The sequence below is a fragment of the Arachis hypogaea genome, chromosome 20, assembly GCF_003086295.3.
Source record: "Arachis hypogaea cultivar Tifrunner chromosome 20, arahy.Tifrunner.gnm2.J5K5, whole genome shotgun sequence".
NCBI classification, from domain to species: Eukaryota; Viridiplantae; Streptophyta; class Magnoliopsida; order Fabales; family Fabaceae; genus Arachis; species Arachis hypogaea.
Genome location: NC_092055.1, coordinates 119923527 through 119938072, shown reverse-complemented (window position 1 = coordinate 119938072; position 14546 = coordinate 119923527). Strand labels below are relative to the sequence as shown.

General features: G+C 31.7%; 2 protein-coding genes across 8 annotated transcripts; both read right to left on the bottom strand.

The window, feature by feature from the left end:
- Nucleotides 1–5805: 5805 nt before the first annotated feature.
- On the bottom strand, nt 5806–8276 carry LOC112783910 (endoglucanase 16-like). Its single transcript, XM_025826991.3, has 8 exons — nt 7682–8276; nt 7385–7597; nt 7093–7293; nt 6937–7014; nt 6700–6849; nt 6493–6601; nt 6258–6421; nt 5806–6129 (listed from the first exon to the last, which is right to left on the bottom strand). The coding sequence occupies exons 1-8, from the start codon at nt 7991–7993 to the stop codon at nt 5806–5808; spliced, it is 1551 nt and encodes a 516-aa protein (XP_025682776.1). The 5' UTR covers nt 7994–8276.
- An 826-nt stretch (nt 8277–9102) lies between these two features.
- On the bottom strand, nt 9103–14442 carry LOC112783167 (guanine nucleotide-binding protein alpha-1 subunit). 7 transcript variants are annotated; one of them, XM_025825977.3, is made up of 15 exons: nt 14247–14431; nt 13085–13201; nt 12911–12978; nt 12741–12813; nt 12444–12481; nt 12254–12343; nt 12014–12091; nt 11810–11917; nt 11618–11719; nt 11130–11185; nt 10432–10566; nt 10056–10149; nt 9868–9927; nt 9697–9776; nt 9103–9607 (listed from the first exon to the last, which is right to left on the bottom strand). In XM_025825977.3, the coding sequence occupies exons 3-15, from the start codon at nt 12971–12973 to the stop codon at nt 9430–9432; spliced, it is 1155 nt and encodes a 384-aa protein (XP_025681762.1). In that variant the 5' UTR covers nt 12974–12978; nt 13085–13201; nt 14247–14431; the 3' UTR covers nt 9103–9429. The 7 variants fall into 7 exon arrangements, with proteins under 7 accessions (XP_025681762.1, XP_072085654.1, XP_025681759.1 ...); XM_072229553.1 differs by having other exon boundaries at nt 13085–13191; XM_025825974.3 differs by having other exon boundaries at nt 12911–13095; nt 14247–14442.
- Nucleotides 14443–14546: the final 104 nt, after the last annotated feature.

The following is a 14546-nucleotide window of genomic DNA, read 5'->3' as shown; positions in this document are numbered from 1 at the left end:
GGACAAAGTGAAGTTTTAAACAAAGCTCTTGAGATGTATCTGCATTGCTATTGCTTTGACAACCCCAAGCGTTGGTTTTCTATGCTGCCTTGGTCACAGTATTGGTATAACATAACATTTCACAGTTCTATTAAAATGACTCCCTATAAGGCCCTCTATGGCAGAGATCTCCCCCTCTTTGGTTAAGTATGAAATTACTCCTAATGATGATCATTCATTGCAAGAGATGCTGCTAGAAAGGGATCAGTTGTTGGCCCAACTTAAGGTTAATATGACTTGTGCTCAACAGTCTATGAAAACTTTTGCAGATAGAAACCGCAGACAAAGTGAATTGGAAGTAGGTGATTTGGTTTTGGTGAAACTACAACCTTACCGACAACACTCAGTGGCCTTAAGAAAAAATCAGAAGTTGGGAATGCGATATTTTGGTCCCTTCAAAATTGTCCACAAGGTAAGCCCTGTAGCTTACAAATTACAGTTACCTAATGAGGCTAAAATACATTATGTGTTTCATATTTTGCTGCTCAAGAAGTTCAAGGGAGATGGCAAGCTTCCTTATCTTCCAATGCCTTTAAAGACTACTGAAGGAGGACCTGTTATTTTCCCTACCAGCATTTTGGCTAAGAGGACTATTGTGCAAGGTGGTCGTGAGCTGCAACAACTCTTAGTCCAATGGGAAAAAGCTGCTGATGCTCCTTCTACTTGGGAATTTGAAGAGGAATTCTATGAGGCATACCCAACTTTCAACCTTGAGGACAAGGTTACTGCTGATGGAGGAGGTAATGTCACGAGCAAATTAAGAAAAATGGAATTAGAGGCTGACCAAGCAATGAGGGGCAAACTTGGCACTGAATACAAGATAAATTCTGTTATGCAAAAGGGACACTTGACAGCAGATGCGGTTGAGCAGCTGAGGAGAGGCAGCAAAAAGAAATGCTCTAATACTCGACTACGTGACTATGTTTGTTAGGCAACTTTTGGTAATGCAAATTCTCTCTCCCTCTGTCATCTCTGTTCCTCCTCTGGCAACATTCTTTCTTTCTTCCCTTACCTGCATTCTCTAATCCCATCTTCCTCACTCAGGTACAAATTGCACATGATTGAAGGCACTGATTCGAGCATCATCACTCCCCTTTGTTATTCTTGCTCCTTACTTACTTATACTTTCCTTTCATAGACTTTTGTACTCGGTCTGCATTGTTTCATTGGTTTTTATATCTGTTCTGCACTCATATATATATCAATATCCAAAGAGGAAATTCTACCTCTTTCAAGGACATATGCTAGTTATCAATTGGGAGATAAAGTAATAATTAAACTTCTTCCACAACAATTCAAAGCCTTTCGCAAGGTCTATAAGGGCTTGATATGTAAATATAAGGGTCATTTGAGATCATTAGATATGTTTGGGAGGTTGCTTATAAAGTACAACTCCCTCCCTTTATGAAAATTCATCCAATCTTCCATGTGAGCTTGTTAAAGCCATATCACGAGGATATGGATGAGTCTAATAGAGGTGACTTGAGTGGTTGAGATTTGAGAATACTCTAGATGGTTTCATAAGATTCTAAAATGTCCCAAAGAGTCTCAAATAAACCTAGAAGGTTATAGAAGATTCTGAAAGATTATAGAGCATTCTAAAAGAGTATAGATATAAGTAGAAGTATAAATAATGGTCTAGAATAATCTAAGAGTTTAGAAAAATATGGTAAATTAGATATTATAATGAAGATTTTAAAAGATCAATCTGAACTGTTGATTAGATATAATGATAATCATCCATTAAAGAGGTGTATAGCTATAAATAGAAATAAAAGTTTGAGTTATAAATATGTGATCATTTATAACAGATACTTAAATAATGAAATATTCTTTTTAACAAAACTTCCTTTGTCTTATATTATTTTGTATCCTTAATTTTCTTATTAAATATTAATAATTAGACTTACTTGGTTTTAACTTAAAAAATTAAGTGAGTTCAAATATTGATACATTAGCATTAAAATGTGCCCAGAACCGTAACACTACCCACAATTTGGTAACTCTTTAAACCCATTCTCAATTTTGAAATTAAATTCTGTGACAAAACCAAAAATTGCAACTTTTGGTGTCAACATTATCTCTCAATGTGTCACATGAGTATTTTACGGATTAGCACTAGGCACCAAAATATATATCAAGAAAAGCATTTGGGTTTGGTATAGATCAAATCAAGTTACCAAATAAAGAGTATATCATCAATTAGTAGTATTTGTGAGAAACTCCAAATATTGATTTCAGCGGTATCATATTGAAAAGGAAATTTGATTAACAAATTAGGACGAATTTTAAACGTGGAAATGAAATATGTTAGAAGCTGGCGATGATAAGGTTGGTTCGAATCAATTCTACTGAACACGTACCCGCACATAGGATTACATTACCTGGTTTTGCTATGATGCTTATCTATCTTAGAAATTTAATACTTAGTATATATGATTTTTTTTAGTGGGCAATACTTAATAATAATAATAATAATAATAATAATAATAATAATAATAATAATAATAATAATAAGCTATTTTTAATACTACTTTTATTTTAAAATAACTTACGTTAAAATTAAGAATGAAATTTATACTACTATTAATTATTTGAAAAAAGTAACTCATTTATTGGTTTTGAGTAGGGGTGTGCATGGGTTAGGTGAAATTGAGTTTGATGTGATCTTGATCCGGTCCGAAATATATATCAAACCTATTTATTAGACTCAAATTCGACCCTAGACCCGATGAAACATATACACTTTTGAGCCACGATTATACCGGGTAAAAATCGGGTGAAAATCGGGTCGTTAATATTACATTATCTTGATACCTTCTTATAAGCTAGCATGTGAAAATATCCAAATTTCCAAGACTCCAATCATTATTTGACATAGTAAAATTCACTTAGAAAAATATAACAAGAACCAACTCTTCTCTAAAATTAAAGCATAACCATAATTAATACTAATATTGTCTAATAACACCAAATATTTAAATCAATACAAATAACACAATATTATGCATTAATTAGTCTAAAATCTTATGCATTTTAAACATAAAACATTAACTTATAGTCTTATAATAACTAATAACACAAAATATTAAAGTTTACAATACTTAAATTCCATATAAAAATAGGCATCATTCATCACTAATAACACAAAATATTAATTGCGTATGATGATCGGACTACCGGACTAATTTCAGGTGACCCGAACTATGGCCCGAACCCGATCCAAAATAATAACCGAGTCTATTTTTAAGACTCTTACCCAACCCTAAATTCGATAAAATTACACCAAATTAGCTTCTAAAATATTTGAAATCGGACCGAATCTTCAAATCAGACCGGACCATGCCCATCCCCTAGTTTTGAGTTTTGACTAGAACTCTACAACCCGTAGATAATTTATCATTTTCCTACTCCATTCAAAGAAGGAGAGGAACTACTTTCTTTTCCGTGTTTCTTTATTACTCTAAAATGTCCCATATGTATGAATTTTTATATAAATGAATGCATTTTTTTTAAATATTATTTATAACTTAAAATTAATCACTAAAATTAATTATTAATATATTTATATATAAATATATATATAATTTAATTTATTTTTAATATATATTTATATTTTAATATATTTTTTATATTAATAATTAATTTTAATGAGAGATTTTATTGTACACATAATATAATTTTTTTTTCCCACACATTTAGTTGACAAGCTCCTTCTTTTATTATTGGATAAGATTCTTAAATTGATGTAAATTTTACATAATATATATATTACCCGGTAAAGAAGAATGTGACAACACAATGAATGAAAACCTTTTTTTATTATATGAGTATAAAATTCATTGTTCTTATTGCAAATAAATACACCAGGAATGTTCTTTCAATCTTATTTCAGAATGAGACTGACTATTTTGTATTCTCAACTAACAAGAACGATCATCGCTTACACCCCTGCGAAAGAAGTCATTATTATCTTTGTTGAAATTATTTACTAGTAATTAATAGAGGAATATAATGTATACGAATTGGTCCCATAAGAAAATTTCACTAATACTCTAACATAATATTCTTGAATAATGCCAGCATGTTAATTGGCTTCTGCAGAGACCCTGCCAGCAGAAATAATTTTCACAAATTCAGAAATTAATCACTTATCATGGTTTATTACTCATAATCAATTGTTAGCAAAATTCATCTAATAGGCAGGTGTTTACACTTAATATACATTACAACTCTACAACTCAGCATTATCGTCATATGCAAACACAAATCCATCTATTATCTAATCTAATTAATTATCACCATATCTTATCATATATGCCAAATACTTAAAACACTAATAACTATACAAACTATATGGATCTAGCTATATATGTGGTAAAGTAAGAGTTTGTTTGAAATCATTTAATACGAGAAAAAAAAATTTTATTCTTTTTAAAAAAAAATACTTTTATTTTAAATTTAATTCTATAATTTAAAATAACTATAATAAAAAGTATTTACAAATTTAATATTATTAATATTATCAATATTAATAAATAATTATTAACTATTTATATATTGTCAATTACAATAATGATATATAGTACCATTTGATTAAAGGAACATAAACCTTTAAAAATAGTGTATGTTTAAAAGATTATATCTTTGATTAAAGAGACCCAACTCTTTAAAAAATGGTGTATGTTTAAAACATTGTATCTATTGACAATAAAATTATAATTATTATGTGCAATATATATAAATAAACTCTTGTCGCTATTAAAAACACACTAATCAAGTGTGTATTTTAACTATTGAGAGTTTTTCTTGTTTAAGAGAGTTAAGAATTTTTATTGTTGCTAACTAAGAAATTCATTGGTTTCATTATATTCTAAGAGAGTATTGTCATCAATCCTATAATAACTAAGTATGGGGACAGATATCTCTCTAAAAAAAGTGTTTAATCGTGACTTGGAATCAAAATAAATATAAAATTTTGTCATCTTCTTAATATTATTTTACCCAATATATAATATATTAATAGAATAGAATTCAATTTTTAATTTAGAATAAATTTTATATGAATTAAATTTCTTTTATAATTTTATTTTTGAAAAAAAAAATATTAATTGTAAATAAGGATATTTTTTATATTTGACATATTAAGGCTTGATTTAATAAAACTTTTTGAAAAGGTATTTGTGTTTTTTAAAAGTACAAATATCTTATTTTATGTTTAGTAAATCAAGAGATTTATGTACTTTGTGCTTCTAGTTTTAAAAGTTAGAGGTATTTTTAAAAGTATATAAGAGAGAATTTTTTAAAGTTGACTTGTGCTTATTAAAACTAAAGATCTAATATAATCTCATACATTAATTAATATGTAAATTTAATTCTTATATTAATGTTTATTATAATATTTTTAAATTTTAAAAATTATTTTATCAAACGCATTTGTTGTTATTTATGCTTATTAAAAGTTATTTTTAATTTAATTTATTAAATACATATGCTATAACCTTTTAAAAACTAACTTTTATAAACTATTTTTAAAAAATAAAAATTTTATCAAATTAAGTCTAAATTTAAAGGGTGTGGGAATTAATTTGAAATTCCAAATTTTTTTATCTAATTTATAAATAAAAAAATTAAAATTAAAATTCTCAAAAAAATTTGTATCATTCATTTTTAGTTATTTTAAAACAAGAAAAAGAATTCAATTCTCGAGTGAATTCTAATTTTTAGCATTCCAAGCAAGTTACTAGTAACTAAGACTTTTATTAATTAAGACAAAGATGCAAGCTTGGCTAAAGGTCCAACTGCTAGAGAATTAATGTATGTGCATGGCTCAGTGTAAACAGATTCCCAACGCTTGTCTTTGAACTTGTCATTGCCGTCAGGTCCACCAAGAATAGCACCGGTGAGCTCATTGGGGTTAGGTTGGTCTTTATTCAACCATTTTGAGAAGCTCGTGGGACAGTTTACTTCTTCATCCTTTGGCAACTTTTGCATGGATGCACCTCTATGGTGAGCTTGTGTTGGTGGGTTCTTCCCAAACCCTACCATGTATGATCTTCCTTCAGGGTTCTTCCCTAGTATATAATCCATCTGCAGTAATATTTTCCAATTAGAAAAAAGAGCTCTCAAACACAATAAAATAGAACATAATATTAGTTCAAGAAAAAGAAAGGAACTCAAACAAGAGTGTTAATAATAATAATAATGATAAAACTAACTTGTATCTTAGCAAAGGAGAGGAGGTGAGAGGGATCAAATTGTTTGTCTCCGCAAGTGATTTTCTGTTTATGTTTGGCAAGCAAATCACCATACACAGTGAACAACAATGCTGTCCCGGTAGCATATTGTGTGTTGGCACCATCTCTCAAATGAACGAACCCACCTATATATATTTAATTATATTAAAACGCACATACATATAAAAGAGAAGCCATTGATATTAATATTACTAACCAGGGGATAAGTTAATTTGATGATAGGGACTTTCCGGAAGAACTGAACATATGAAACTATCGGCATGAACTTTGAATGTGTCCAAATTCTTTGTTCCTTCAAAATGTAACTGAGGAGTAGCAACACCAACACACGTGGTGTTAATTAATAAGATACACACCAATTAATTAAAACACTTTTTCATAAATAAATAAAGAACTAGTTAACCTTGGTAAGAAGGATTTGGGCTCCTGCATATTTAAGATCCCAATTAAATTCTGTTACGCTAGCACTTATCGATTCTTCTTCTATGTACTTCAAATACGCAGGCTTCCTCGTAGCCATGTATAACCATGTTGCTGCCCACATAAGTTCATCCTGTATTATCCAATAATTATTATAAACAACCACATCATCATATATATATATAACAGTCACTTGATAAGATTGATAGGAAATTATTACATTATAGCCTGAGTAAGAGCAGTAGAAGGGACACTCTCCGTCATAGGTTCCTTTGTGTGATTTCGAAAATACAAAAAGCTGCCAATAAAATAAGATACAAATTAAAATAAGAGCATGATTGTGTTTAATTATATATAACAAAACATTGTAACTTACCGATTTCGCTTTGTTAAGGAGACTATGTGAATATTTACGATCAGAGTCCCTAAAAACGATAGAAGCAGCCGCCATTGCCGCCGCGGTTTCAGCTGCAATCTCAGTCCCTGGCGTGTTACTATCAATCTTCAAAACCGTTCTTTTCGTCTTCATATTTTCCGGTCGAACCCAACAATGGTGATCCTCTTCCGGGTCCCCTACCTGAAAAATAATAATATATACATATATTGCAACTTTTTATTTGCAAAAACATTAATTATTACGTTATAAGGCTCTGCTTAGATATATATACCTGGACATATAATCTTTTGCGTCTAGAACTAGCTTTGAGAAAATAATCAGTGCCCCATCTAATGGCATCATGAACATTCCCCATTTCATTTGTAGCTTCTAATTCTGATTTGTAAAAAATTGCAGCCCATGATAGGGTTGTAATAGTAAAAGCCATTGGGAGGCCATATTTTACATTATCCCCAGCATCATAGTAACCTCCAACAAGGTCCACCTACGTACATAATAAATAAATAAATAAATATATTATTATTACTTTTCTATGTTTGTATTTGAGATGCATTATAGTTACACATACATTAGCTAGTTTTCCATCATCTAGGGCTGAGTCTTCTCTCCAAGGTACCCTGTTATTGGAAGGGAGTTTTCCTGATCTTTGTGCCTCTAGAAATATTAATGACTTGGTGAGAGCCTCCTTGTAATTGAGTTCACCATTCACATAATGCACCATCATCTTCATTTCCAACAATGTAAGCCATGCTACAATGATGCCCCAATAATGCCAACAATGTGATCTTTGTGTAGTAGTACTGCTACCCATCACGAATAAGACACTAGATTGAAGAGTACTCAAAATGGGGCAAACACAAAGTGACTTGTTTCTTTGCATGAAGCACTTAGGGTTAAGGGTTGGACTTTATATGTGAAGAAAAAAACAAAGTTGTTTTAGTTGTTGTGTTCACAATGAACCAAGAAGTGGAATAACTGATTTAGTTTGTGTTTGGCGGGAAAAGTGATGGGGGAGTTTGTTTTTTTTGTTTGTGCTAATTGATGGAAAGAAAAGTAGGGGATGGTTGTGAGAGAAAGAGGGGTTAAGGCTTTTGGTTTTTTTGTGAGAGTAGTTTACAACCTCCTGAATGAACCCAATTTACACATTATACTATTCTTAACATGCGGTGCCCAAATCAACAAACTAAACCATCCTTCCTAAATTTCTTGGTGAAGCCAACGGTTTATTTCAACTTTAATTTCTATTAGCTTGCAGGCTTTACCATATTCTTACCTAAGATTAGTCATATTATTCTTTATTTAGTAAATAACCACGGCAGCTTTGTTCTCATCACATTTTTATAACGAAAATTTATGTACAGTCATCTTTACGTAAAAATAATTAAAAATTATTAAATTATATTTAATCAAATATATTAAATTATTTAAAAATTTTAATTTATTATTTTTATACAAAAATAATACGAATAATTACCTAGTTTTATATTTACAAATATAATTGACTAGCATTGAAATCATTTCCGAAATCATAGTCATAGTTTAAAAATTGAAAAAAAAAATGATAACATTAATCTTATTTTTTTATATCACTCCTTACATAATTACTTTTAAATTATATATTTGTATAAATCTACTGGGAAAAAAAAAAAAAAGACATCATGATTTTCCTAAACAATCCCATCCATAATATTCTTCTACAAAAGTATAGTGTAAATTTGTACAGTGTAAATTTTCACGCTGTCATCATTATATCTTGTTCATGTTGAGAAATAGTTCCAGTCATGTCAACCATAGAAATGCATCTTATCTAGACAACAATTCCAGTTAGCACGGACCGAAAGCTATTCGGTTTCGTGCAAGTGTTCAAAATGATTATAAGAATAAAAAACTCTCTTCAAAATATTACAATTCAAAACATGACATATTGACATGGCAAGTTCAAAGCACAGGCAAAACCTCATAATTAAAAAACAAATAATGGATATAAAATATGAAAAATATCATGGGTTACTTTCAATAATAATAATAATAAACAAGAGAATAATCACAAATCATGATGTCATTCTGAAAACTTCAAGCACAACAAATTTTTCCTTCTAAAGAAGATGATGATGGAAATGGTGATCAAGTATTTGAGAAGGGCCATTTTCACCAATATCCACCTCACTCAACTCAACAGCATTTTACTGAGACACAAAATCAACAAATGGATTTTAAATACTGTGGTATACCCAAACCTCTAATGTACCCAAAATCTGATAACCTCTTCAATGTAAAAATATGTTTCATCTCTCACTGACATATTGTCTTCCATGGTCACAATAAACCAGCTTCAAAGAGATTCCTCCGCCTCAATGTCTCGTCGACAAGCTTGAAAGTCTTCTTTACAAGCTTTTGATCAAGGGCGGTTGTCCTATAGACCTTGAAGACGCGATCCACGTGGTCAGGAGCAGTGCTCTGGAAATATAACTCTTCAAACTTCTTCTTCACAAACCTGCAGAGGTAGTTTATATACACAACTAAGAAGAAAGATTGAAGTAATAGGTAATAATGCAGAATTTGGAATGATAATAAGTTGCTTACTCATATGCATGCTCAATCTCTTGCTTCCCTGTTGAAACTGGCTGATAATCTTTGAACCATTCACATACATTGAGTGGGACCTGAACAATGAAAGACACTGTATTAGACCGAAATGACGACAGCCTCGACCAATAAAAAGGTGTGCGTTGTACAATGTCCGGAGGTTCTTACCTTCAGGATCTTCTTCTCGAATATGTCGAACTTGTTTAAAAATAACATGAAGGATGTTTTCTGTGCATAGAATGGAAGGGGTGTCATTATTCATTGACAGATGCAAACATTAATTGTTATTATTAGTTCTTTATTTTCCAAAAGTATAAATAATATATATATAAAAAAAAAGTAGTATGGAATGAAACCTCAAAACATGGCTGCTTAAGGACCCACTCAAAAAGTTCCTTAGTCTCCATCATTCTGTTCCTGTTCTCATCCTCAAAAAGCGTTTGATCATACCTGAAAAGCAAATATCATGTCAAGACCATAGTAGCTTCACACACCTATTAATTATCAGTTATTACACACCAAACTCTCTAACATTACTAACACCAAACATGCTAAATCCTTACCTACAGCACTAGAACGAGTTTCCCTTATTCATCACTTTCAAGTAATTGGTAAGTGCTTTTAAGTAAGATGATAACTCATAGAAGGTGTATACTCATAACTAAGTTATGCAGCTAAAATTACATTATTTTGTAATCATATTAATATACGCAAACAATTGGTAAACCATACTCGCTAATAGCAGCACAGAATATTACAGCTGAAACTCCTTCAAAAAGATGGATCCATTTTCTCCTTTCATTTCTCTGGCCCCCAACATCAAAGAGTCTATAGACCTCACCGCTTTTCTTGTTTTCTCCAACAGGGCTGTCAAAATAGCACAGACATACCAATCAAGTTGTTCCAATCTCTAAACCAGATTAAGATTTGAGAAAAAGCAACATGACATTATGAATAATAAGTAACCAACAAGAGCACAACTGCCTTCATGTGCACACATACATGCCAAGACTGAATCACACTTATCTCAATCTAAGGTTGTGAATACTTATTAGTAATAGGTAGAGAGAAAAAGTAATAGGTACCAAGATGCTACAACATTGTTTCTATATAAGCTCAAGCAACAGGAATCAAGCTAAAGGGTTAATATTCCAAAAGCTATAATTCATAACCAAGGAATTGCACTCAGTAAATGTAGAATCTAACTTATTGTCCCCTTCAGAGACTGCTGAAAATTTATATATGAAGAGTAACTAGTGAGACTAAAGACTGAATAATGCATTTGTTTGAAACTACGTTTATGCCTTCATTCTAAGTTGGTTAATAATGAGCAAATATACAGCACTACTCAACATATAAAAGTCTTCAATCCGGTATAAGGGAGGGACAGAAATAAGCATTTGACTATCATTTCAGGTCAGTATGTTCACCTGAACTGGATTTCCACAACACCTGTTGTACGAACTCTTGCATACAGAACATCCTCCTGTATAACAGTGAAAGAAATATGAGATATTTTACAACAATTTCATATTGACGGTTCTATAAAAGAAAAAAATATAGTGTGCTTGGTGTGATGACTACATATCAGGTAACTTTTGCAGCATCACAATTGACAATATTAATATGCTTGCAACTACTAGAAAGTTAAATTGAATCATGGATAAAAACAAGTTTAGGACATCAAACAGAGCTAACTGCTGATTAGATTTGTGATGAATAAAGCAAGATATGATCATTAATATGGTTATTAACAAAACATGATCTACAACTTTTTTTTTCAAATTTTGGACTGTCATACTTGGAACATTTAATACACATAGCCCAAATAGAAAAGAAAGGTTTGTAGCATACTAAGAGAAAATAAAACACATTACAGTAACAACAAAAGAAAGAGTGAAAAACCAATCTTGGATACCTTTGTTGGAACATAGTTTGCATCAGCCAGCCTCTGCAAATTTTCCATGAAATAATGGGTACAATCTGGAACTTGAAGTTCATTACCACGGGCATATGTTTCCTACAGCAAGTAAAATGTTTGACATAAATACCAAGTTATTTATGAGAGAAATACCAAAGGCAACACAATCAAAGTGTGCAATAGAGCCACCTGAATTGCAGCATCCTCCCACAGAGTCTCTATTTCCTTTGCAAGCTCCTTGGTGAGATGTGGGTAATCGAGCCTGCCTCCAATTTCCGAGAGTTTCTCACCAATACCCTGTCATAAAATCAATCTCTTTTAAATAACAAGACTTTTGACATACAAGTTAGACAACTGCAACAGATGCTTCAGAAAAGAAACCTAAATAACTACCTGCTTCTCACTGGATATCAAATATTTTGAAGAATCAATATCATTCTGAGCTAACTCCTTCGCCCCATCATGCAGTAGCTGTTTAAACATGTTAAGCACAATCTAAGGAACCATTTTCTCAAATATATCCAATAAAACTCAACTCACATTTAACTTTTTGTTGAAACTATGGTGGCACTATTAAGCTCTATGTATTTTTAAAAGAAAAATAATCAACACACCCTTTCAAGTATTGCGTACTTTTATTGTCTGATACACATTAGCATGAATGACTGGTATGTAGCTTTTTAGCTCTGCCTCATCAAAGCCCGTTTGAAACAAAAGTTTTATCTGCATATTTCAACCAATAGGCAATGTCAGCACTAAATATACGGTACCCTAGCAATCATATATTATCTTAAGAAGCTGTAGAGAACATGCAATTTCTTGCCTGCTTAAAGATTGTAGACTTCCCTGACTCTCCAGCACCTAAATAACAGAGAAATCGATTTGTTTATTTATGTAAATCCACAAAAGTAACATCAACAAAAGCATGCAGGTTGTAACAGATTGTGGCATATATGATTATTTCTCCTCTTGATAACATCACAACTGACGCAATGTTAGATTCCAAGTCCTTCTAGGAGTTTCAATCCTGGACTAATTTTTTGCTTGGGAACTTATATGTGGAGTATATACAATAACACAACTGTGATATAAAGGGAAAGCTGACCCAGATGAAACAAACCTAGTAGTAGAAGTTTCTGAATATGCTTTTCAGCCTTTGTTTCTAATTCTATTCTTCTCTCAATTTCTGCAGCCTGCAAAAGCACAACAGCTTTATCAAATTAGATCTCATTTTAATGTTTACAATTATCTGTGGCCTAAGTAGTATGCAATTTTTCAAGAAAAGCGAACCTGTGCATTTTCTTCAGCCTCGGCATCATTATAACGACGATTCTTGCTGCAGAGTGACCCCATATGTTCTGTTACAAAAGATAGCATAGAAGATGCACTAGTCAAGCTCCACCAGAAACAAGTGTTTCAATGCCCTTTTTTAATGCATATGTCAAGTAGTGAGCTTGAGTTCACCTAACAAGGAACTAGAACAGTGTCAGGAGCATACAAACACAAGCAGGTTCCTCCCCAACCCCTCTCCCTTCCAGTGGAAAATCTTAGGCCAATTCATATGCTGATACCTCCATGCAACTTGCCATGGCATAATCAAATCAAATAATATATTCTCATCCATGTAATAAGACAAATAAGCACATAAATCAAAACAGACTTAAGGGTACAGCTGGACAGCAAGAACAGGTTGAATCAAAATCTGCATCGAAGTATGTGTTTGTTTTGTCTTTCAAAACATCAAAACATGTATTGTCAAAATCACATTCAGTTAAATTTTAAGTCCCCCTCCCCCAAACAAAATCAAAAAATAAAAAATGGTCGTTGAATCAAACCATAATTTGCAAATTATCACCAAAATACACTCTTAGCCAAAAATATTTTCCAAATCATATCCAAGGTTTAGCATCATTCTCTTCCAAGTTACTTGATTAAGAAGCTGTATTGAATATCCTAATCTCTATGCAGCATATGGAGAAAAATAGTGATCTAATCATGAACTACGCATGAATGACTAAAGTTCAATTTACAATTTGCCCTGTGCACCAGTATCTACAACTTGAATTTTTTTTTTTTATTTCTTTTGCTTAAGACCTTTTTGTTACCTACCTATGACTTGGGGTTTACCACACAGCTAGACCCCATCAGCACATAGAAAAAACAGCATCATAAAGCTCCATTTTTTTTAGTTTAATATTTTTTATCAGCTAAGCAATACAAGCTGGACAGAAAGAAACTAATCATTTCAAGCCTTGAATGATGATTCCCTCCTCACTGAGCAAGGAACATTTTTTTGCAGTTGAAGTACAAGGAAAAAGCACGAGTATTCAGAGTACAATCACCTCAAAGGGGAGTTCACATCAAAAGGAGAATAACATAGTAGAAAACTGTCAAAGAAATCAAATGTAAAACACACACACACACACACATACAGAAAATATGAAGAGAAAAATAAAAAGTGAAATAAACAAAGAAAAAGAAAATAATAATAATAAAGTAGCATATATGCGCATCTCGATCTGCATGTTTAACACCAAATACAGAGATCTCCTGAACAAAAAATCCTCCAAACTCCATAAATAAAAGATCTTGAATTAGGAATGCAACAGAAGAAGAGAATGGGTACCTGAAAAGAATCAAAAGTGGGTTTCTTTTTGCAGGGTTTTGTGGTGGAGCTGGAATATGCTCCTAGATTTGGTGGATTTGTGAGGTGTGAGGTGTGAAGTGTGAAGAGTGAAGTGTGAAGAAGTGAAAATTAGAAAGCAGAAAGCAAGTTCAGCAATGTTGTTCTAATGTGGGGGAAGATATAGTATTCTAGTTCTATCCTACTATGGTATAATAATAATATTAACAATATTATTAACAATATTATTAATTAATAATAATTAATGTTGGTTAAACTAAGGTAACAATGGCGCATATAATA